The following is a 23,839-nucleotide window of genomic DNA, read 5'->3' as shown; positions in this document are numbered from 1 at the left end:
ACTCATAACCTTTTTCCAACACACAATTTTAGATGTATCATTAAAGTATTGAGAAAGTTAAATGACCCATTCAGATTCAATAAACCTAAGACAAACATAAGTATATTCTTTTAAGGCCACTTTTTCCCAAAGAAATAATGTTTTCCATTTTTAAAATAACATTTTGAAAATCATGCCCCATACATTGCACCAATAATGACCACCTGAGAGGCAGATTCTGGGTAGTTTGCCAGGCCCACTCTCTAGACTAGTCATTGGCCAAGAGACTTAGCCTGTAAGTGGACCATGAGGTGTGAGATGCCGGGACTCAGAGGGACTGCAACACACTTCATACCATGAGCTTTTGGCAGCTGTCAATGTTAAATCAAAGACAAAAATGGTCTACTGTGTGAATATAATAAGGAGCAGATGAAGTTAAGTATTTACGTAGTGATAAAACATCCTACGATCAAATCCAGTATGTGGCAGACTTTTAAACCCTGTTAGGTGGGTGATGGGTATTGAGGAGGGCACCTTTTGGGATGAGCACTGGGTGTTGTATGGAAACCAATTTGATAATAAATTTCATAATAAACCCTGTTAAATGACTTCTTCTTTTCTTTTTCTTTTTTTTTTTTTTTTTGGTGTAGGGAATAATATTGTCAATGAATTAGATCATCCCCAACTTAGAGACCTGCTAGTTAAATGAATAAACATGTCTCCTGAGAACATAAAAGCATTATCATTGTTTCTTCCCCACACTCCACTAAAAATCAACCAATAAACAAAAAAACAAACACAAAGCAAAGCAAAAGTAGTCATCAAGTCACTTCTAACCTTTTCCCTTGAACCTGTTTTTCTCCTTTTCATACCCCCATCTTCTCCCTAGCTGCTAGTATTATTTTCTGTCTGCACTTCCCAAAGCGTCCACTAATCTGTCTCTGGGCCTCCAATCTCCAATGTGCACTCTCAGAAGCTACTCTGTGCTGTATAGGCAGGGTGGCTGTTCCACAATAACGCACAGGTTACCCAGTATCACCCCCATGCACAAACCAAACCAAATGGAACAACTTTCAATAAACAACTGCCTGCCACAATAAAGCATGCCTTTCTCAATTTAGAATTACAGTCCTCTGCAGTCTAAGGTCAACCTTCTTTTTCAAACTCTTTCTTTCTCTATTTAAAGGCCTTTTACCCAATCAAGCTGACCTACTCAGAGTGCTCAGAATGTATCCACACATTTGTACAATGAATTTTACCCTGTATTATTCCTTACACTTAAAGTACTCTTTCTCTGATTTCTCTTATTCCCACTCACCTTCCAAACAGTTCAAGTGCCTCCTCTGACAAATAATTCAGGATCTTGACCCAGTTGTCCCTCTCCAAACCTGATTCCTATCTAACTATTTCTACCTTGCTATCTATTTGTCATTATTATTTGGAAGGGACTTCATAGTCTCATAACAGTAAAGAGCTCCAAAATAAGTTCTACTGCACATCACTCTGTAGTGTTGAATCAAGTAACTCCTAAAAGATAACAGATACTCAATAAATTGTTAACAATATTCTTTCCAGTTTTAGGTGCTCAACTCTAAATTTTAGTTTTTAAATTTTTAAAGAAATAAAATTTTTCTCATCCTGCCAGTGAGTAGCCCTACAGCAAATATTTTGTTACTATAATCACTTTATATAAATTTAACACATTATCCCCAAGTTTATCCATTATCATTTCCTTTTTATTTTACAGAAAACGAACAGATTGATTTACCCAGCAAGTAAGTAAGCATTAGTTCTGCTAAACTGCATTGGTATAATTCAATATATCATTACAGTGTAGGAAAAGGCCTTCAATTCATCTATAGCTATCAGGGAAGAAAATTATACACTATAAAGAAAATAAAATGTGTTATGGAGATATTTTAGAACACTGTAACTTATTTCTGCTGCAAATATTATGTTTGTGTTATTCTAAAAACTGCAAATCATGATAATTTCTAGAGAAAATAATGAAAATGATGAGTGCCAAGAGATGTGGCATTACACCTTGTCATCAGCATGCTGTTCTTGGCCTAAAGGGCACAGCGCAGAGCCTGTGGTGAGTGATGAGAGAGGCTTCCTGGAGGAGCAGGTTGGACCAGGGACTGCTAGGAAACTTGGGGCAGAGACAGAGAGGTGACCAAATCCATTCTCACTTGTTGGAGTAGACTGTTTACAGCTAAACTGGTAGCTACAATGCAGTGAACGACTCATCCTTTGTGCTCGTCTGGATATTTCAGTGTAGGTCTGCCTATCTGCAAAGAGCTGAGCTTCTCTATTTTATCCTAATCTTCAGATACATGAGTATAATCACAGATTGGTCAGATACCTCAATAACTGATGTCTTACAATTAACTTTCCTGTCAATTATCTGGTTACTTCAGGTAAAAATCTTAGGGGTATAAAGTATATCATTAATTTCCAAAATCTATCTTGTCAGCAGGATCTGGTTTTTTTTCCAAGTGAAATTTTATATGAAAACCAAATATTTAATTCAATTAGCATCAGGACTACTCAGGGAGAGGTAGGTTTGGGGGCAGGCAAAGGGGACACTCATTCCCAGGTCCTCCTCACTCACTACTGGGGACCTGAAGAAGCTAGGTCTCCAGCAAATGTAGTCTCAAAACTAATAAACCAACTTATTTTTTTCTTACCCTTAAAACATATAGACATATGCCAACTACACGTGACTTGCTAGCAAATAGTCTTTGGTTTAGTGATATTATTTTGTGGATGTATTTATTTTGCTGGGAAAATTTGATCAGGTGACATGTTAATAATCAAAATATATTAGGGATACATCATAAGAGCCTCCCCGATGGCTGTCTGGAATGTTAAGTGCCCCATGTCTCTTTTTCTTATCACTCACTTTGGCAGCTGGTTATAATTTTTTTTTACCAATAAGAATTGATAGAAATATCAATGTGGCTGTTTATAAATCAAATCATTCAGTCACATGCTTGATAAAAGTTCTAAGGATAGAAAAACATAAGTGCCAGAGTCATATATAAAATAACATCACCGAGGGAAAACAGCTAATAATTCACAAGATAAACTTGACTGACTTCAAGTAACCTCTAGAAAACAAACAAATTCACAATACTCCATTTACAAAGACATTTCAATGAATAAAGTTTGCAGCTCTAAATATTTTGGGAGAGACACTAAAAATTACCAGATTCTAAGAAAATGGCTGAGATAATAGCATCAATCAATCTCCATTCTCCCTTAACACAGTGGTGTGGATCACAGTATGGTGTCAGTTGCACAACTGCTGTCAGTAACTAAGAGGAAGACAGCATCAAGCAGACTGAAATGCAGTGAAGTTTCTGAAGGATTCTTTATCATGTGATAAATGTTCTGCTTCTATCATTAATTATCCTACACGAACAACAAGATCAGTATTCACAACCACACTCTCTTCAAGGTCTAAATTGGAACCAATATCTATTATGCTTTGGTTAGGAATAGCATGGACACAGAAATACAACAGAGTACCCAGATCAAATAGGTCCTCCCATTTTAAGCTTTATTACAGGACACTGAGTTTCCCTTCTACCTTTATCTAAAACTCTCAGCTCACTTTGAAAATGCTTTGATTGGCCCAGCTCTCTTCGTCTCCTCAGTCAAGTTAGGGTGTAAAATGACATGGACCCTGGACACAGATATGGAAGGAGCCTATAATCTTCCCTAAAAGGTATGGCTGAATATGGCAGTTTTAACCCACTGATTTATAACTGCTCTTTTCTGAAACTCCATTAAAATGACCATAAAACAGTTTTCTTTTAAAGGTGTTAATCCTTAACGACAAAGAAAATAGGAGAAAACAACGTGGCAATATTTTGATGTCAGACGGAGGTGTCCTGACTCATTTAGTAGGTCTGAGAAAGCAGAATCCTAAGCCAGCAATGGGGACCCAGTTCACACTGTAAAGCTCTCAAAGATGCACACATCTGAGGCATCAGCTTCTTTTGGAGGAAAGGGAGGGGAAGGGGAAGGTTAATAACAAGATGACTATTTGAAATTTCATTTAAAAAGCAGTTAGACCTCCAGATCCTCTCTCCTCATCTAGGCTGCGGGCAAAGGTTTGTTTTCAGAAAAGGGTAAAGGCAGGCGTTTGGACAGACATGGCTAGGCGCAAGCAGAGGCACTACACTGAACCCCTGGGCAATTATGAGAAAGCTGACACACCAAGGCTGGCTGTTACAGTTATTGTCTCTACTGTTGTTTCCTAAAAGGTCTACACCCTCCAGCTAGAGACTGAAGCCAGGAGAGTCTGCACTGTTGGGGTAAAAAAAAAAAAAGTCAGATTTAATTGCTCCATTAACACCTACTTCCACCAACAAAGGTCCTTTTTGCCCCTCTAAGACTAATTCTAGTGGCTGTCCCAGAAGGCTGCTGTTGTCTGCTTTTCTATTTGGGATTTTGACAGAGTTTTGCTAGGATCTATAGATGCCTACAAAAGAAAGACTTGTCCATTGTCTACCATATGACTAACACTGAGAGATCTAAAGGAATATTAGGGAAAACATAACACATGGTTTAGGGTTTCAAATGGAGAAAAAAAGAGTATTAAAAATCCAAAGTTATATCTAAGTCCATTAAAATATAAATCATGAGGCAAGAGAAAGAATCAGAGAGGCAAAGAAACCAGAAGACTTGAATTCCAATTTCAGTTCTGTTTGTGTTACTTAGAAAATGTCCTTAACCACTTGATTTTTTTTTTTTTTTTGCAAATATCTTGCTGCTTGTTTTCCTCTAAATAGCCTGAAATGAGGCAACAGGGCCTTTAGGAAAATAAAAAATTAAAAAAAAAAGAAGAGATATAGTTTCATAGGTTTTACAAATGGTGGAAGGAAAACTAACAGATGAAGGAAAGGGAGCAAACACAAGAGATAAGAAGCATAAAATCAGGCCAATGGTGATAAAAGAGGCATTATCTATGATAAGATGTTTAGAGAATTTTATTTCTAAATGTTTCATGAAAACAGAGAAAAACACCTCTCTCAAAGTATTTTCATCTTTCTTTTTGGCAGGGATCAAAAGTGTGAAATTAGTCACCAGACTGCAGGCCACTTAAGGGATTCCCTGTAACCCCTAAGTGTGCAGAATGATAATACAAGAGCCAATGTTGTCTTTTTTTCCCCTGCTGAGATGAAATTTACATAACGTGCCAATCTTGTGCTCTTGAAGAACCTCAGGAGGAAAACAGGAAAACAATGCAAATACCTGCCTGCAGAGGTCTTCACTGGTTCCATGACAGAGGGCTGGGGGGGTGGGGGGAGTGGTGATTTGGAGGGTGAAGATAAATAATAATAAATATAACTTTGAAAACATTACTGAGAAAAATGAGGAAAAGAAAAATTATGGTACCTGTCTTTGAGTCTAATGATGTTAAGTTGGGTGATTCCCCAATGCTGGCCTAGTTCAAGGTTGGTACAGGTCTGGAGGCATGAGAATCCCCTGGGACAGTTGGCCTGGTTGGGCCCTAGCGTATATGTTTTTCCCTATGTGGTTCTGATACACAAAAAAGATTTAAGAATCCCAAGGGCAGTCAGGCGAAACACTATTTCCTCTCAGAAACAGCACCCTAGAATAGTCACCAAAAGAACCTGAAACAAAAGTTCAGTTCAAGGTATCAACTGGCAAAGGCAAAGCCTTGGGTTGATGCTATAAATCTGTCAGCTGCAGCCAAACCTGCAGAGTTAGGAGAAACTGAAATCAGCAATTAAGCTGTTAAGAAAAAGGATTTTGAATCATCTGTGAGACTGAGTATTTTAGTTCTGGCACGTATTGAGAGCAGAGTCTTTCCAAGGATGATAAACTGTCTTTTTACAAATGGGGGAGTAGATGTGTAGGAAGAAGTGCATTTGAGAGAGGTGAGCTTTGAAGAAAAAAAGAAAAAAAAACAGCTGCCCTTCAATTTAATAGCTCACAGGTGAATTACTGGTTCCGATTTGCTTGTCTAATTCTAAGGAATTCAAAGAAGGGATTAGCTATCCAGGTTCACAAGTCTCTTCTGAAATCCTAAATGTCCAGGCTGAGATGAAATGTAGCTCAATCAGACTTCCCAGGTGATATTCATTTGATGCTTTCTTACAAAAGTATTTGTCTCCATTCACAAAAAAGAAAACCCATTTTAAGCCCACACTATATTAAATCAACTCCTGATGTGATCCACTGACTTATACATCAGGGGTTTCCTAAGTCACCTGCTCATAGAAATCACTCGGGGTACTTGCTAAAGTTAGAGAGTATTAATCCCTCTTTAGTAAACTGATTCCACAGGCTGGGGCTGGGCCTCTGGAGACACTTTCTAAAGTCCAACAGCTGAATTGTGACCCTTTCCTTATGTTGACTTATCTCTTGGATACATATACACAAACGCTTTAATGCCTTTCAGGAAGTCATGAGTTAAGTATTTTCCAAAGTCCCCAGCCCAGCCTGTGGAATTCTCTACAACTAAAAACGGCCCAGCTCCTCCCAGCCCCTCACATACCTCCCTCAGGGACTCATGCCCAAACAGCTCAGTCTAGAGAAATACTTAAAATGGCAGAATTAAGAATAAGCTGCTTGGTGGGACTCTTTGAACTAAAAAGCAAACAAGTGGCACATTTTGTATCATTTTTTTTTTCTCCACTTATAGTTACTAGGATCATTTTGGGCCCCTACCAGGGCTTTACATATAGTTTTAACTATAGGGCAATATCTGGGCACTTCAAAATAAGCCATGAAGAAGCCAAGTATAGTTAACTTTAGGTAATTTATTTGTAGTTTGGTCTAGGTAGTAGAGCAGACAGAAAACATAAACCATTTTGCTCCAAAACACTGGACTCAATGGACTCAAAACATACGGGTTATGTTGCTACTGTTCTTGTTCCTTCTCTCTCCTTCCTTCCTTCTTCCTCCTCCTCATTATTATTATTTTTAATGTTTATTTATTTTTGAGACAGAGACAGAGCATGAGCAGGGGACGGGCAGAGAGAGAGGGAGACACAGAATCTGAATCTGTCAGCACAGAGCCCGACGCAGGGCTCGAACCCACGAACTGTGAGATCATGACCTGAGCCGAAGTCGGACACTTAAGTGACTGAGCCACCCAGGCGCCCCCCAACTCATGATTATTATTAGAGAATGCAAGAGAATTATTTTATTCAATTCAAAAATTTTTAGCAGGCTAGACACTCTAGATCCTAGAGACTGTGAACAAAACAACATTCCCCTCATGGAAGCCTAAAATCCAGTGGAGGACCAGACAATAATAACACAAAGCGATGCTGTAATTCTATAGGCTGGCAGGTCCTCTCACACAAACACACTAATGATATTAAGAGCCAGCCGTATGAAGTTTGAGAAAGAACATTCCGGTCAGAAGGATGCTAAGTGCAAAGTTACGGAGGCAGCAGTGAAACACTTAGTTCTCTGAGTGTAACAATTTCCTAAATGAATCAAGAGAAACTTTTCAGGATGGGTTCCAGGCAGGATTAGACCCAAGAAAAGAGGCCCTTTGGAGCTTATCTTTGGAACAACCCATCCAGGAACAAGAAATCCAGGGTTATGGGTTTCCCATATTCTTTGAAAACACAAAGGAAAAGTTTATCCAGCCTCATGGTTCTGGTGGTGATGTACAGCCTGCTGATTTCCCTGACAGCTTTGAGATCTTCCCCGAAACACCAGAAAGGCTCTCCCAAGAAGATCAATTGACGGATTGTGCTGTCCGGCTGTCTCAACTGGGATGGCCAAATCTGAGGACTCAGCAGTCAACTCTGTCAAGAATCTCTGCTCATTGACTAAATCAAAGACAGGCCCTTACTGTCTCCTAACATTACTTGCTCTTCCTCATCATATTGATTGACCTTGTATGATTCAGAACCAACTTTCAAGGACTCAGTAGAGGGATCTATTTGATAAGGAGAAAGAAACTAGCTAGAATTTTAAGTATGGGACTTAATTTTGCTGTTAAGACAGATTTTTATTTTCATCTCCTGTTTCATTTAGTCATTTTTCTTTGTGATTTGACCTTTTCTGTTCCTTCTAGAAGTCCACTGTGGATAATGTGACCGAGACCCAAGCAAAGAGTTACTACAAGAGATAAACAGCTTTTACTCAAGAGGTTACTGCCAGCACTGCTCCAGACACCCCCAATTACCCTATCTCTTCTTTCTCCATTATTGCGGGCCTGTGGCAGCCAGGACCTTCTGGTCCCACCCCTTCAAGTAAACCCATGTTCCCCTACCACGCAACTCCCAGCCCTGCCTTCTAAGATTCCCAATCAATTTTGACTGTCTCTGGTTCCTTCATCACATTCCCAACACTCTCTTCCATTTCTTTAGAGACAGTTTACACTCTGTATCTATTAACTGCCAATCTTCAGCCCTTGTAGGTCTGATCTATAATTGGTTGTTTTAGCCAACTCTCATTCAGGATGGCTTGTGTCATTTTGTGTTTAGAGATTCTGGAATCTCAACTTCCACTCCTTGTAACTTTATCTGTAGAAATTATTTGAGGGTTAGGTTTAAAATGTGTTCCTCTAGAGAGGATTGGTATTTTCTTCTGCCAGGGAACCCGGCAGCCCAACATTCAGGATGCCTTTAAGTGAAATTTTGGATACACTTTATGTCACCCTAGAATATGTTCTGACCCCAAAACTGAGTGATGGGGAGATTGTGGTTATAAATTCTTGGTGGCATGAAAAGGGGTTTGTTTTGTTTTGTTTTTTTACAATGATCTTTAAAGACCAAGACAGCATGCATTTCCATTGCTTCTCTCTGTAGGGAAGTTTTCTCTTCTTCCACCATGCCCAAATAGTGTCACCATCTGAGAATCCAGGCTTTATACCGTGATCCTTAATCTGGCTATCCAGTGGGGCCCTAGATTTTGTCACTTGTTCTTTACATACTGTCCCATTTAAAGCCCAAGTCTAGGCCAGAAGGAATATGCAGACCTGTCTCTAGTTTGTTTTCTTGCCATTTATTACATTCCTGTGAGTCCATCCTTGCATTAAAAAGAACATTAACAAAATTCTACCAGGTAGAAGGAAGAAAAGGAGGGAAGGAAAAATGAAAGATGGAAAAGGGGAAGAGAGAGGGAATGAGAGAGAGAGAAAGAGAGATTGATTGATTGAGATTGCTTAGCACCTCTTTTCCTCCAAAGAGAAGTCAACATTGAGCATCTAGAGCTGTCGTGACCTTTATTGCTCAGACTTAACTCATTATAGAACCAATACTGGGAACTTCATTTTGAAAACAAGGCAAACTGCTTTTCCAAAATCTTCCTACTCTCAAGAGACCGTCAGCCAGTGGGCCTCATCTTTGCTTATCAAGTACATCCCACTAAGTTTAGTGATGGATCCCAGCCAACTTTTAGGAGCTCCCAGTGTAAGTAAATGCCCTACATAGATCCCTCAGCCTGCCATAGTATTAGTCAAGCTTCTGAAATTTATGCTATGGGTGACCACTTTGAACCTTTCCAAGTAAATTTTGAAGGTTCCACGGAAACACTAACAAAAACTTCCAACCTCTAACCACTAATCCAAATTCTAATCCTAAGACCCAAGAATCACAGAATCATATTTTAGAGCTAAGGAAGAAGGCTGTATGTGTAGGATATACCAGTAATTTTTCCCAGGCTTATACCCTTAGAATTTTAGTCTGTCTCCCTGATCTACAGGGACTAGAGATATTCCCATGTTCAAGGGAGAACCCAAGTCTTTTTCTCTTGGAAGCCTAAAGGACCAGGAAAAGGCAGGCACATCATCTACTAACTCAGACAAAGCTGTACTGCATCCAACCTCTCCAACCTCTTACAGCTCGGAGGCCTGGCCCTCCTGTTGTTTACTCTCTGATTTCTCAGGACTGCCAGCTTAGTCATTTTTCTCCAAGGTCTCAAAAAGCCCATTTAAAAGGAGTCTCCTTTGCTTCCAAGCTTTGTCAGTAGTGTTGTCCACGGTATTGCCCTAAACAGGGCCACACAGCCAGGTACATTTCTGGCAGCTCAGCCCCCATCCAGACACACCCAATGATGCTTTCCCTTATCTATTACACTCATTATCTCCAAAAAGCCCTCAATGAATTTTACAGAATAGAGTTTTTATTTGAGGTTAACAAAACAGGGACAGAAGAGCATTGGGGAGAAAATGGAAGTAAACATGACTTTCACACTTAATTCACTGGCTGCCACTGCCTCAACTGATCTCTGAATGTTCCCAAAGGTAAATTCTATTACCCACCTTATAGCTGAAAGAGTTGAGGCTCAGAGTCTATCCACTTTGCCCAAGTTCGTGTCAGATACGAGGGACAATACAAAGATTTGAACCTGGGTGTATAGGTCATTACAAAGCACAGGCTTGTAAACTCTGCTAAACTATCCATAGTGGGGAACATGGTAGAGTTTCATGTAGGAAGGACCTTTCCTGGCCAAGAGATGGCATGTGAGATTGCATTAAGAATTGACCTTGATGATCTAAAGGAAACAAATCTAGTCAGACCTATCTGTTCCGGGATCCTGTAAGTCATTCAATTGCATGTAATGAGCTGATAATAGGTAACAGCGAACATGTATACAGCACAATATACTTTTCAAAGGGCTTAACACCCCTACCAGGATAACTGCCCCATACTGTGCATTAAGACCAAGGAGACCTGGCACGCTCCCATGAGGACTAGATGTTACCCATACCAGTGTTCTGTGCTAACCAACCACCTGCCAGTCTCCATCTCTTCCTGGAGCCACTCAGAGCACTCTAGCACTTGGTGGCACATCTGATCATAGCACGATTTCCCTCACCCTCATTACTACCCCTGGGAATATGTCTCCCCAACACAGCTGGACATTCTCCTATCACCAAAGCCTGAGCCAGGGCTGCTCTGCATACCTCTCCTTAACACTCCCTTGGCCTTCTGAGATCCCACTGCAGCAAACTCAGTTGAACACCATTAGAAACATAATCTGAGGGGAACCGGGGTGGCTCAGTCAGTTAAGTGTCCAACTCTTGGTTTCAGCTCAAGTCTTGATCTCACGATTCGCAAGATGGAGTCCCACATGGTGCTCTGTGCTGATGGTGTGAAGTCTGCTTGGGATTCTTTCTCTCTCTCTCTCTCTCTCTCTCTCTCTCTGCCTCTCCCCTGCTCATGTGACCTCTTCTCAAAATAAATAAACTTAACTTTTTTAAAGGAAAAGAATATGCTAAGAATATTTTAAAATAATGTGTTACTCTGGACAAGTACCAGCGTACCTCCAGAAGTCACACTGAAAACTTCCTAAAAATGGAGGTAAATGGGAGTGCAGTGTAATTCCAAGATGAAGTCTCACGTGCTATCCAAAAGACTTCTCTTCCCAACCATATTTCTTAGAAGAGTAGATTCAAAGAACAGGTTTAGACCTTAGGAAAAGGGTTTGGTAAACTAATTGTACTTTTTCAATGTCTGAGCAGGGAATACCAACTAAAAAGCAATTTAAAAATTATCTCTTCATAGAGCAAAAGTTTTATACAAGAAGCATAATTGCACAGATGAATCTGAAGCTCAAAATTCATGGAGATGAGAGCACTGACCACATTTGAAGGCACAGAGTATAAAGAGAGAGAGAAGAAAAAATGAAAATAAGGAGAAGACAAGGAAAACCTTCTCTCCACAGACATCAAATTAGGATATTGGAAATCCTTCCCTTGAATGGAGCTTCCAGTCCCATTAAGACAGCTCTAAATTTCCTCTTAAAACAGAGGCCTTTTATAGGCAAGTATGGGCAACACCGGGTCAAAAAGGGCCCACGAACATTTTCAAGCATTACTTTCTATTTTATATTAAGCCAAATCTTTTGGTAGAGACACTTGTCATCAGCTGAACTGGCATCTGGGAATTCCACCCCCTCTTCTACATAGTAACTGAAAGGACAGAAATGAGAAGGCCTACATAAAACTGGAAGCAGTTTATACGTGTAATTAGCAACTAGGCTTATTAAGTGATAACAGCTACTCAGCCTTTCTTCTATCTCCCCACCGGAGAGATATTTGGCAGCACAAGAATTTCTATGACAAAGTTATCTTTCTGATGGCACTCCTTTTAGAAGCTTTCAAGGCCTTCTCTGGGACCCTAGATCAAATCCAACTACTGAACTTGCCCGCTGGTTGTCCTAGACCCCTCTCTGCAGTACTATCTATAGCCAACTTAGGGAAACTCTGATAAATGAAAAGCAAGGTTATACAGAAAAACCAACACAATAAAGAAAAAAAATACACCTATGAGAAGTTTAAGTAAAACCTCAAAGGCATTTAAAATGTCTTCACATACCAAAGTTTCACTGTATGAAATTCTCAGCGATCCCTTTAAAGCACCTAAACTGTAAAGCTGTGCCACCTCACTGTCTCACTGTTACCTCGGTTGTACTTTAGGTCTAGGGCAATATTCTATGCTGCCAGCATGAAAAGGCTTCCCTACTTCTCTTTCCCAACACTCTTCTATAAGACATACTGTCAGAACGAATTGCTTCACAATGAATTATTACATATTTATATAATAAAATGCTAAGCAGCCAGTAAACCTAAGGTTAGAGAATGTTTACTGATATGGTAACATATTCACAAAACATTAAGAAAATAGATTACAAAATACCATACACAACGACTCTATTTTTTTTTTAACTCAAGGTATAATATGCCTATGTGTTTCTCCGTGTGTGTACAAATGTGTCACTATTGAAGTTTAAAAACATTGGAAAGACATATGCAAAATTGCTCACAATGATTATATTTAGGGGTGACAGCTTAAATATTTTTTTTCTTTTTTATCGTCTACAATAACCATACATTTCTCTTGCATCTGCATCATTAGAAAACAAACCACAACAAAACAGCATACAAGCTCACTATTTTCAGAGTTCCCTCCACTCTGGATATCACTTCACGTGTTACTAATATACTTTTGAATTCTGGAGCCTTGGTTATGGTATAGGACCTAGTTTGGGTGGAGCATGAACTTTTCAGACCTCATTTCAGACTTCACCCCTCACAAACTGGACCCACTGGGAACCCTCTTTACAATAAATTCTACTCCTTGGCAAAGGCTAAGACAATGATTCTTCAGACACTTGTAAGATGTATATACACTCCCACATCAGCTTTTAACATGTGCATTACATTAGTGGTTTACAAATTATCCCCAGGGATCCACTTAGGTACCTTGGGAGGTTTGAAAAAAGTTGGATTCAAGTATTTGGTAAAAATATATCATTTTAACTACTTATAAAAATACAATTAAAAAATAACCTGACACATTTTAACACAGCAGAGACAAGTCATTACTTTATGCCACCTGATTCTCTGCCATCATTATGCAATTAAACTTTGATGGTTTAAAAAAATGATAGTTCGTCATTAGTCTTAAAAACAATTTAAAGCAACACAGAGTGTCCATGCATGTCAAACTGAACCAGACCACACAGCACCACAACACACAAAGTCCAGGCACATATGATTATCACATATTCTCACCGAAACCTACCAGCAAATGGTGCACAAATAAGTAATGGTTTAACACATCTCTCTATTGTTCCGCACTTAGGTTTAGTAGTGAGACTACTATACTTTGCTAGCCTTTTATAAGAATGTGAGTAGTTGGATATTTTTGGTGATACAACTTTGAAACAAAATTTTTCTACTTCGCTCCCTTTCCAAATGCAATCTGTCTAGCAAAGTATCCAGGCATTGCAAAGTGAGCTCTTTACAAATGGTTACACCTGAGAAAATCGGAATTTTCTGTGCAAGCAAAGCCAGATGAACATACCAACTAAAGATACCACACAGGGTGGCTGTTAGAGCCGCAACTGCCATTCACACGGATCGATGTCCATTTTGTGTTCATAAAACAGACACATTTCTTCCCAACACTCTCCAAATGAATTCCCATTCCATTAAAGTGAAAGTCAAATTCCATGGAACGCAGCACAAGCCCTGGGTAGTCAGACTCATTGTAACCTTGCAGAACCGCTTTCTGCTGGCCCCACTCATTCCTAACAACCATGATCGTGGGCCCATGAAGGTTCCTTGGCACCTGCTCCCAAGGTGCTTAATCTTGCTGTTACTTTCACTTCAAGTGCTCTTTGCTCCCTCACCTCCAGAAGGTCTTCGAACAAAAGTATCTGCTCAATGAACACTTTCCAGGCCATCCTTATTTACAGCCACACCCCATGCTCTCTGTCTCCCTGTTTTACATTCTCCTGTGTCACTTGTCATCATCTGAGAGGGCCTTGGTGCAAATTATTGTCTCCCCCAACTAGAGGGTAGAGAACAGAGAATTTTGTCTATTTTATTCCCTTCTATAAGCCAGGAACTTAGAACAGCGCCTGGCCCAAAATAGCCAAAACACATTTGTTGAATGGATATAATATTTGAATCCACCATAAAATCCTTATCAATAAAATACCATGTCTAATTGTTGCCTATCTTAGGACCACTTTTAAGATTTTTTAATGAAAAAAATTTACTGCCACAGGAAAAAAAAACTGTCTAAAATTGTAAGTTACAGAGAAAAGTTTATGTCTTCATTATAATTTGGCACTATTTATAGTACTCAGCATAATACTCCAAGCACCACTCTGATGGCACTCATCCAAAGGCCACACATCTTTTGGAGAAAGAGTCATTATCAGTCTTCAAATATGGACAAATACGTTCTATTTAAAGGAGGATTCTTTAAAGAACCTTCTCATTTGGGCTTACATCACCAACTTGACAAAACAAGGCGACACAGGGCTTTTATTTCCTATCACAGCCATACTCTGTGACCATAATTTTTGCCACACGCATCTGTTTACCCAGTGCTTTTTTCTCTTACCAGTTTCTCTGAAGTGCCTGATTTTTGTTACATCTTCAAATCATACACACACACACACACACACACACCAATTTGTATATACCTTTGTGAAAATAGCTAACGCACAATGCTAGCTCCTGAGCTCCATGGAACCCATGGCACATGGCCCATGCAGACACCTTCCCCTAATCACTCAGTACACAGCTCTCCCTCCCAGTCTCCATCTCCCTGCACTGGATATGGCTCGGCATTTCCGAAATTCTAGAACAGCTTTGCCTACAGGTGAGCTTCACAAGTTGAATGTTCATCAGTGAAAGATCAGGACATTTTTAGAATCCTCAAGTCTCAGTTATGCTCATTTTTAAACCTTTTCTTCTCCATGTAATAAATACTTTACCCTAATGATATTGTTTAGCTCATTAAGATGAAAATCTGCAGAGTGATAATTTGATAATACATTTACTCCCAGAGCTCACAAACGTTAAAAAGAAGTGTCTTATAACCAACAGCCTAGGCACCACTAATTTACTGGTTACTGTTAAATACAACAGACTTTCCAGTCGAGGCATAGAGGTGCATGTGGGGTTTATAGTCCTATATGACATACCCAAACATAAATTGGTATTTTCAAAGTAGAAAAGAGAGCACTGGGGAGATATATAAAGCTGATGCAGCTGCATCCAGTTCTACCTGGAAATCACCAAAGAAGCGTGAAGTTACACAGTTTACATCAAAGTCAATAGGAGGTATTTTAGCTCAAGGCTTTGATCCTGATGGTTCAAAGTGAAGAGAATTTGCACACATTGAAATTTAAGCACTAAACCCGCCCATGTATTATCTGTAACCATATCAAAGTAGAAACCAAGTTTTCATAACACAAAATACAAAACATTCCTGTATCACAAGGTTGTGAAGAGAAAAACAAGCACCTAGAGTCAATAAAATACAAAAATCCATAGCTCTCCTGATCTACAGGAGTTTACACTGAAAGAAAAAAAACTTCTACTTCACAGGATTCTAGACACCAACCTGAAAATTGCATGTCACTTCTCAATCAATTCTCGTTTAGTCACGTTCTGTGATTACTATTCACAGGAATATACTTTTTTCCCCCTGAATTATTCATATTGACATCTTAAGCATCACTGTGATCTCTGTTTCTACTTCTTCTTGGGCAATAATTCTTCATGGATAGAAATACCAGTATGCCTTACTATAAACCAAATTCCATATGCAAGTAAGTAACCTACCACTATTCTGTTAAAAACAACAAATATAGAGTCCCAGATTTTATAAGCATTCTTTCTTGTTAAATCCACTATTCAAAAAATTCACTCAGCATAGGAGACAGTGGCAGTCAATATTTCTAGCTTTACTCAGCGTAGCACCCATAAACCAAAGTCGCAGAAAGTATTGGCCATCCATTGTCATATGGAGAAATCCTCATAAGCATCCACATTAGACATCCATACCTTATTCTTTGTGTGCTGGAAAGGGGCAAGTCTTCCCAAATCAAAGAATCTGAAGGTTGATGGAAAGGAGACAAATTTTTGGTTTTCAGGTTGTAGGACATTCTACATCTTTTTGTTTTCTAGGTCAAAGCTCTCTGGAGTCTGGCAGGAGCAAACAGTTCCTGTCAATGCTGACTCCTGGCTCTACCCGTAGGCTGCAGGTCAGCAGGGTTGGGGACAGGTAATAAGAAGTATTGGGCTGGAGAGAGGCCAGGGTTGACTGCATTGTCTCAGTGCTGCCTCATGGTGCTCCAACAGGACCCAGCATGGGCTTCAAGAGCCATGAGCAGATTTCCAGTGTCTCTGCTCCCTACTTGACCACCATACAAAGAATTCCTTCAACATGTGATGTCAAGACCTCACTGTACCTACATTTTGCCACTTGGTGCTGAATTCTCTCAAACCTAGGAGTCCAGGACAGGAGAAACTCCAGATCATTCATGGTGTAAGCAGTGGGCACCACCCACATAATTTTAGCTGAATGAAGGTAGCAAATCAATACAAACATAATTCAGTGTCTTTCACAACCAAGAATATGGATTTCATCTTCTCTGCATAGTTTTCAGGTCTGTAGCGACCATCCCACTTTACAATTGTAGGAGAGGACAGCTACTGCCTGTGCTGCAAAATCGCTGGACATCACTAATACCCATTTGAAGGCCTAGAGATTGATTCTCATAAGGACTTCCAGCTGCACAATGAATCAATACTTCCTCCACGTTGCATTGCCACTGGAACCTTTCCACCTACACCAAGCCTGTATAAACATTTGATAACCTATTATGCTTATCAATGCCTCCTAAGGACGATGATGAGTATCTATAGCCACCCTTTGTACAGGAGGACTTCATTAGATCCTCAGTCATTTCCATCCACCATCCTTTTTTTACCGATTGCCATCTTACCTCAATCCAGGGTCAGCCATCAAAATGACCACAAAATCATTCAAGTAAACAGCCAAAGTTTTCACAAGTCTCTTCCACCACTCTCTTCCCTGCTAACAGTGCATCCTGAGCTGAGCTCAGGACACTACCCTCCCTAAGTGGTTCTTCAGTCTCACCTGACTCTCTCCAGAAAACACCTGTCCCCTCTTCCTGCTATGCACGCTTTCCTAAACGCCACCAGACGGTGCCCAAACCCACCAGAAGTGGGGCCCCGGAGCCCGGGACTTACGTTGTTCATGTACTCGCTGAGCAGGTCCTGGAGCGCCTGCCGGACGGCGTTGCACTCGGCCACGATCCTCTCGCGCCGGTCATCACGTGTGCAGGACGAGTCTGCCATGAGCGCCGCGCCACTGATGATGCTCTCCAGCCTCTCCTCTAGGGACGGCCGGAACCTGGCCTCGCTGAACGTCATGGGGTCCAGGATTATCTTATTCTGAAAGCAGCACCATGAAAGAATTAGAGAAGAGACGACTGCCTTTGCACACTGTTTTCTAAACCAGAAATATCCAAGGCAAGACTCTCCATAGAGAAGTAGCTGGTTGCGTTGAGAGACACCAAGGTGGCCTTGACCAAGTAGCAACTGTCTGTAAGAGACTCTCGCCTAAATCTAATCTTCAGGGAGAAAACAGCACATCTTGTTTCAAGAACATGTTCTTGGAAAAGGCTATCCTCAATCAAAGAGTTTTCAAATGAGATTGTGACACGGATTTTTGTTTTTTTGTTTTTTTTTACATGCATAGCCTTCAGGGAAAGCAAACTTTATTGTAGCACTTTGAAGGATTAAGGGAAGATTTTAGAGGCCCAGAGCTGAACATGATTTGTGATCAATAACTTAAAGATGCATTAGTGGTGACTAGTGTACATGTTCTATCTACTTCATGAGAAGTGGGGAATCCCAACAAAGGAAGCCTTGTGAAACCTTGGCAAATAGCATCCAATGGACAGATACTGTACAGGTTACTTCCCACTAGACATGAACATATTTTGTATAAAAAACTAGTGTTCTAGAAAAAGCTTCATTGTACGTATGTGGAATTTGTCACAATTAACTGACAGCATCATGATGGAGACACTAGCATGTTCTGAAGGAGCCTACCTAAGGGGAAAATAGAGATACTTCTTTACACGAAAGTGTTGCAGAGAATTTAAGCTTCGCTTTGCCCCTGCTAAGCCTGAGGAGCTTGGAAACACCTAAGTGGGGATATCCAGTGGTGGACAGAAATATGTATCCAGAATTCAAGAGACAGATTAACCTGTATGAGGACCTGGGAATCATTAGGGTTATCGGGACACAAGGCAGTAACTGACATACTAATAATGTGAATAGAATAATAAAACCAAATAAGACCCAATGAATACCAATTCCTGGGGGGTGCAGAAGGATGGGAGTCAATAAAGGAGATCATAGAGGCCCCTGGGTGGCTCAGTCGGTTGAGCGTCTGACTTCGGCTCAGGTCATGATCTAACAGTTCATGGGTTCGATCCCCGCATTGGGCTCTGTGCTGACAGCTGAGAGCCTGGAGTTTGGAGCTTGCTTTGGATTCTGTGTCTCCCTCTCTCTCTGCCCCTCCCCTGCTCACACGGTCTCAAAAAATAAATAAAAACGTTAAAAAAGAATTTTAAAAAAAGGAGATCAAAGATAGAGAAATAGCAGAACCTGGAGAATATTATTCTCAGCAAGTCAAGGGAGTGGAGAGACATGAAGCGTGTGATAACAACATGAAATAGAGGCAAAGTGGACTTTTCCCAATGGTTGGTTTCCACTGGGGACCCCTTTTCTGCTCAGAACAAGGAAGATCATTCTAACAACGTTAAGTAGAGTGCAAAGACCTGCTGTAGCAAATGGTATGCTCACGTTCACTGGAGATGCACACTCAGAGGTCCAAGGACCGGAGTGGTGGTAATGGAGTCAATGGTCTAACGACCCTAGGATCCTATGGCAGGACTGCCATTTCATTGCTATGTCCTTTGATCACATAATTACTTAAATGTTCGTCAAATTTTAAAAACTCATATTGCCTACTAGAGTGCTTAGTGCTAAAAAGACAGTGGAGACCATGAAAGACACTTCTGTGATTTTCTTCTAAAGGAATATAAAATAATTGCTCAGTTTTTACTAAATAAGTTTTACTATGTGCTCTGGTAAAGTGTGCCCTGACCCTCCAAAGTATCCTAAGGGTAGTTGCTGAAATTTGTGCTCAACACATCGGTGGCTCTGACTCTCTGATTCCTGTTATAAAGGAAGATGCTGTCAGCACAAAGGCTAGGAGGTCCTGAGGAATGAGTGCAAGCAGGTGGTGACTTGGAAGAAAGAAGCATCCACTAGACAGAGACAAGGTCGGAGGTCCCCTGGCATCTTGGATTTCCTAGGTAATTACTCATTGATCAAAGCTCTCTCTTCAGTGTAGAAGGCAAATGCACAAGCTTGTGCAAACAGAAGATAAGCTATCCTGTAGTGGGTTTTGGCTTAAAGACCAGCTTCACATTTGCGCTTAGATCTTAGAAAGAAGAAGCTTCTTACTTAACTCAGAATAGTGCTACTCAGACCCTGTATCTTGTACACTAGTAACCCTCCCAACAGTGTCAAAAAATCACGAAGAGGCCTCAGTATAGTGGATGGCTTTGCAGGGTATATCATGATGGGAGATTCCCAAAGGAAGGCTGCAAGGAGAACATTGGTGTTCCTGCCACACTGGCTATCTGTACCAGAGCTGTATCCGCAGTGACTCTTCCCAAGGGCATCCCTTTGAATTCTCTTTCTCACTCCCTCTTTCTACTGCTTTTGATTAATGCATTTATGATAACTTTATCATGTAACATGCATTAAGTGCTGATTAACTAAACACCTGATGAAGATATAATCAGACTATTTTCTTTTATAGAGATTATTGATCGTCAAAGAATTTTTTTTCTTTTAGAGAGATAGCACATGTGCATGAGCAGAGAAGAGGGGCAGAGGGAGAGAGAGGAGAGAGAGAAGGGAGAGAAGGAGAGACAGAGAGACACAAGGAATATCCCAAGCAGGCTCCAGGCTCAGGGTAGGGCCTGATGTGAGGCTCCATCCAACGACCGTGGGATCATGACCTGAGCCAAAATCAAGAGTCAGATGCTCAACCGACTGAGTCAGCCAGGTGCCCCTCTAAGAACTCTTTTGCAGAAACTCCTATTCACATAAAACATAATGAAAATCATTCGTTCTGCTGAGAGGTTTCAGGAGACTCTTCAGCATCATATACCAGTTCTATCACAGATTTTTTTTTATTATATGTTGTACTAAAAATATAAAGAAGTGCCAATTTGATGGAAATATACAGAGGTAAATTTGAACTCTTCAGTAAGATCAACTGTGAAACAGTTTCTGTGCAGAACAGAGGAAAATGTACTACTGTCATTAGAACATTACTTTCTAAATTATTTTACACGGAACACTGAGCTTAGAGATGTAATGTTTTGATGAAAAAATAAGGTTTCCCTGGCCAATATGTTTTGAAAATACTGCAAGGCTCAGAGGAAATTATCACATGACATGCTTTAGGGGAGTTATGCATTAAAGAAGTCAGTTTACAGCAGCATTCCTCAGACCTGTTTGAGCAAAGAGAGGGTTCCGTTTACAATGTATGCATTACCTAGGACAACCCAGGAACACACTTTAGGAAACATGGAAACGTCAGCGGAATGATCTTCCCACTTGCCACGACCCAAGGCTGTCATGAGAGTAAATGCACCAAGGCAGTGAGCTTGAAAAACGCCGCATAAAAATTACACTGTTCATCACATTTCTAATGGAATTATTCATTATTTATAGATTACAGGGGAAAAATGTTTCAAACAATTTCCCCGGAAAAGAAACAGTAAATGTACAATATTCTCTTCTGTATCTGGGGTGGAGACAGGAAGCATTGCAATGATAGACAGGAAGGGCTGCCAGGGAGAAGCCACTCAGGAGAGAACAGGCATAAAGGTAAAGGGAAGTGTGCATGGGTGTGTGTGCATTGCCTATGTGTGTTTCTGAGTGGGTGGCTTTATGTTGTATGTAATGGGCGGAGGGGGATGATGTGTGGTGTAAGGGAGGGCTCATGGGTTGGTTGTGTGGATGATGGGTATGTGTTCAGAAAACTAGCCATATCTCAAACAGGCTTTAAAAAATAAGAAAACATGCACGCACGCACACACAGCCAAATGAATCCAGAGGTTTAAGGACTAGAAGAAAAGACTCTATTTATAGTTGCTAAAGCAGTAGGAAAAAAAAACTCCTCGAACTGAATCCTGACCAAGAAATAGAAAGAATGAATGTCAAAGCTGAGAGAGGGAGAAATATTTGCTTCTGCAGTATTTGGGAATGACTTAAACACCTAGCAGGTGTCTCTGCTAGCACACTTCAGGGTCATTTCAGACATGTAAAAAGCCTCTTTCCTGCATCAGGACAGCCTGTCTTCGACTCTCTGTGCGGCTGCCCTCTTCTGGCGGGAAGGGGCGTAGCAGCGTTCTGGATCAAAACTCTCCTGGTCATGGAGTATTTTAAGTTGGTAACATGCTAACACCAGAGAAGGGCAAGGCCAAGGCTTTCTCTCTGCCTTTAGACAAAGGTGCGCCCCTGTGATAGAATTTTATACTGTTTCCTACTATTCTGACTTATTTTAATCCACTGAGATTTTACATTTTAAATGTCTAAGTCTCTTGTTTGCCTTCTTTAAGCTCATTTAATCTTTTTATCCTTTTGATCTCTTAGTTCCATCTTATATTGTCATTTTAGCTCATTTTAAAATGGCAGGCCTAAATTTCTCAATCTTTTTCTTTTTAAAAATGAGACTTTAATTTCTTTCTATGTCCTCTATTTTTATTCTGCTTTTTTGACTTGCATAATATTTTGTGTTTTGTGAGTTTTACTTATCGTGTTCTTTATTAACATCTTTACTTTTAGAAAATGATTGTTTCATTCTTACAGTTTAAGGAGTGGCAATTGGAAAGAAGAGCCTTAAAGACAGCAGCCATAACAATTCATCCCCAAGCAAAGAAAGCTAGGATACTATTCTTCCATCAAGTAAGTCAGTGGAGTAATGGTCTATTACATAATTGATCGCCCATTATTTCCACTGTTGAATTCTATAAAAAATTTAACCTGAAATAATTTAGGAGTCCATACAGTTTAAGACCAGTACCCAGAATAATACATATACCTTCTTCACCTCACATACCATTATTAGAAGACACCTGCTTTTGAATCACAGCTATCGTCCATTCTCTCTACAGGGAGTTATGTGATCTTGGTTTCAGTACAATCATGGGATAATGAGTCATGCCTGATGCAGGCTGGTACAGTAGGAGGCAGCCAAGAGACCTCTGTAAAGCAAGAGGCTGTATACATTACAAATGGTTTGAGAGATCTACAATTCTGTGCTCTTGATATTACTATCTCTATCTAATGGAAGAGAAAAAAATGACACCAGGGATGTTGTGCTATGGTCATTCAGGATTTGACCTCAGGATTTGTACACAAGTCTTTTGACTTTAAGCCCAGCATTGCTATATCAGATTGCCCACAATTGGCTGAAATGATTCTAATTAATCACAATCATAAAAAAAAAAAAAAAAACTATTTCATACTTCAGCTATGCAACTCTCCTAAACCAAATATAATGGCATGAGTATCATCTGTCATACTGTTTTGTGTTGTGTGGGTCACCTTGTCCAATAACTAACTGAGAGTACAACCATTCATTCCAAAATTGGCATCAGTTGGTATGGATATCTGAAGGCAGAGACTAAATAATCCTTTATTTCAAGAGGTTTACTGTCCACTCAAAAATAAAACCAAAAGCATGCACAACCAATCCTAATTTGGAGAACATACCAATGATGCTGAGGGATCACTGAGTAATGGCAATTTGGGAGGTGGGAGGTAAAGACATGTTTCCGGAGATTATCCCTTAGCTGAGGCATGAAGCAGGAAAAATACTTGACCAAGCAAAGTCAGGGGCAGGAATTGGGAACAAATGCATGGAGACGAAGGATATCATGGCATATGAAGAATATCACAAGAGGTTTATTGAAGCTGAAGTGTCAAGCATGAAGTCACAGGTTTGGTGCCATGGAGGTGCCCCAATCAGTTCTCCTTTAAGAGAAACTTCCACGTGAGCACAGTTAATGGAATGCTTCCATCTGTGCACCTATAGATCCATCACCGTTCCATAAGAAGTCACACTTGACCCCAGGTAGCCTTTGTCAATTGCCAAGCTCAGTCAGGCCGCTTTTGCATGATGGGGACTTGCCCAACAGGCAACCTCTGCTCCTGCTCTGGATTTTCCTCTGGCCTGAGACATTGTCACAACTGTGTTGAGGCTCTTCCTACAAAATCCATTTCTTCTTGCTCTCCTTGCACAAGTGTTTGACCTGCACTGCAGTCAAAAATCTCTCTCAGCTGATTCTGCTGGTCCTCTCCCACTTTACCCTTCACAGGAAAATCTTATGTATCTGATCCCACTTACCTTGGCATTTGCTTCTCCAAAGATGTGAATGGACCAAAATAGGAATTGGAGACAGAGTTTGTGAAAAGAGCCCACGT

At 40.3% G+C, this 23,839-nt stretch overlaps 1 protein-coding gene across 4 annotated transcripts in view; it reads right to left on the bottom strand.

Moving 5' to 3' along the window:
• Positions 1 to 23,839, bottom strand: part of CTNNA2 (catenin alpha 2) — a 1,115,456-nt gene that overhangs the window by 697,795 nt on the left and 393,822 nt on the right. For all 4 annotated transcript variants that reach the window (XM_043603825.1, XM_043603826.1, XM_043603827.1 and 1 more), the window contains exon 7: positions 17,507 to 17,710. In XM_043603825.1, the coding sequence (XP_043459760.1) occupies positions 17,507 to 17,710 (204 nt within the window). The remainder of the gene's footprint in view (positions 1 to 17,506; positions 17,711 to 23,839) is intronic.

This window comes from Prionailurus bengalensis, chromosome A3, assembly GCF_016509475.1.
Source record: "Prionailurus bengalensis isolate Pbe53 chromosome A3, Fcat_Pben_1.1_paternal_pri, whole genome shotgun sequence".
NCBI lineage: Eukaryota > Metazoa > Chordata > Mammalia > Carnivora > Felidae > Prionailurus > Prionailurus bengalensis.
The sequence above is the reverse complement of the archived record's forward strand: the minus strand, read 5'-3'. Positions and strand labels throughout refer to the sequence as shown.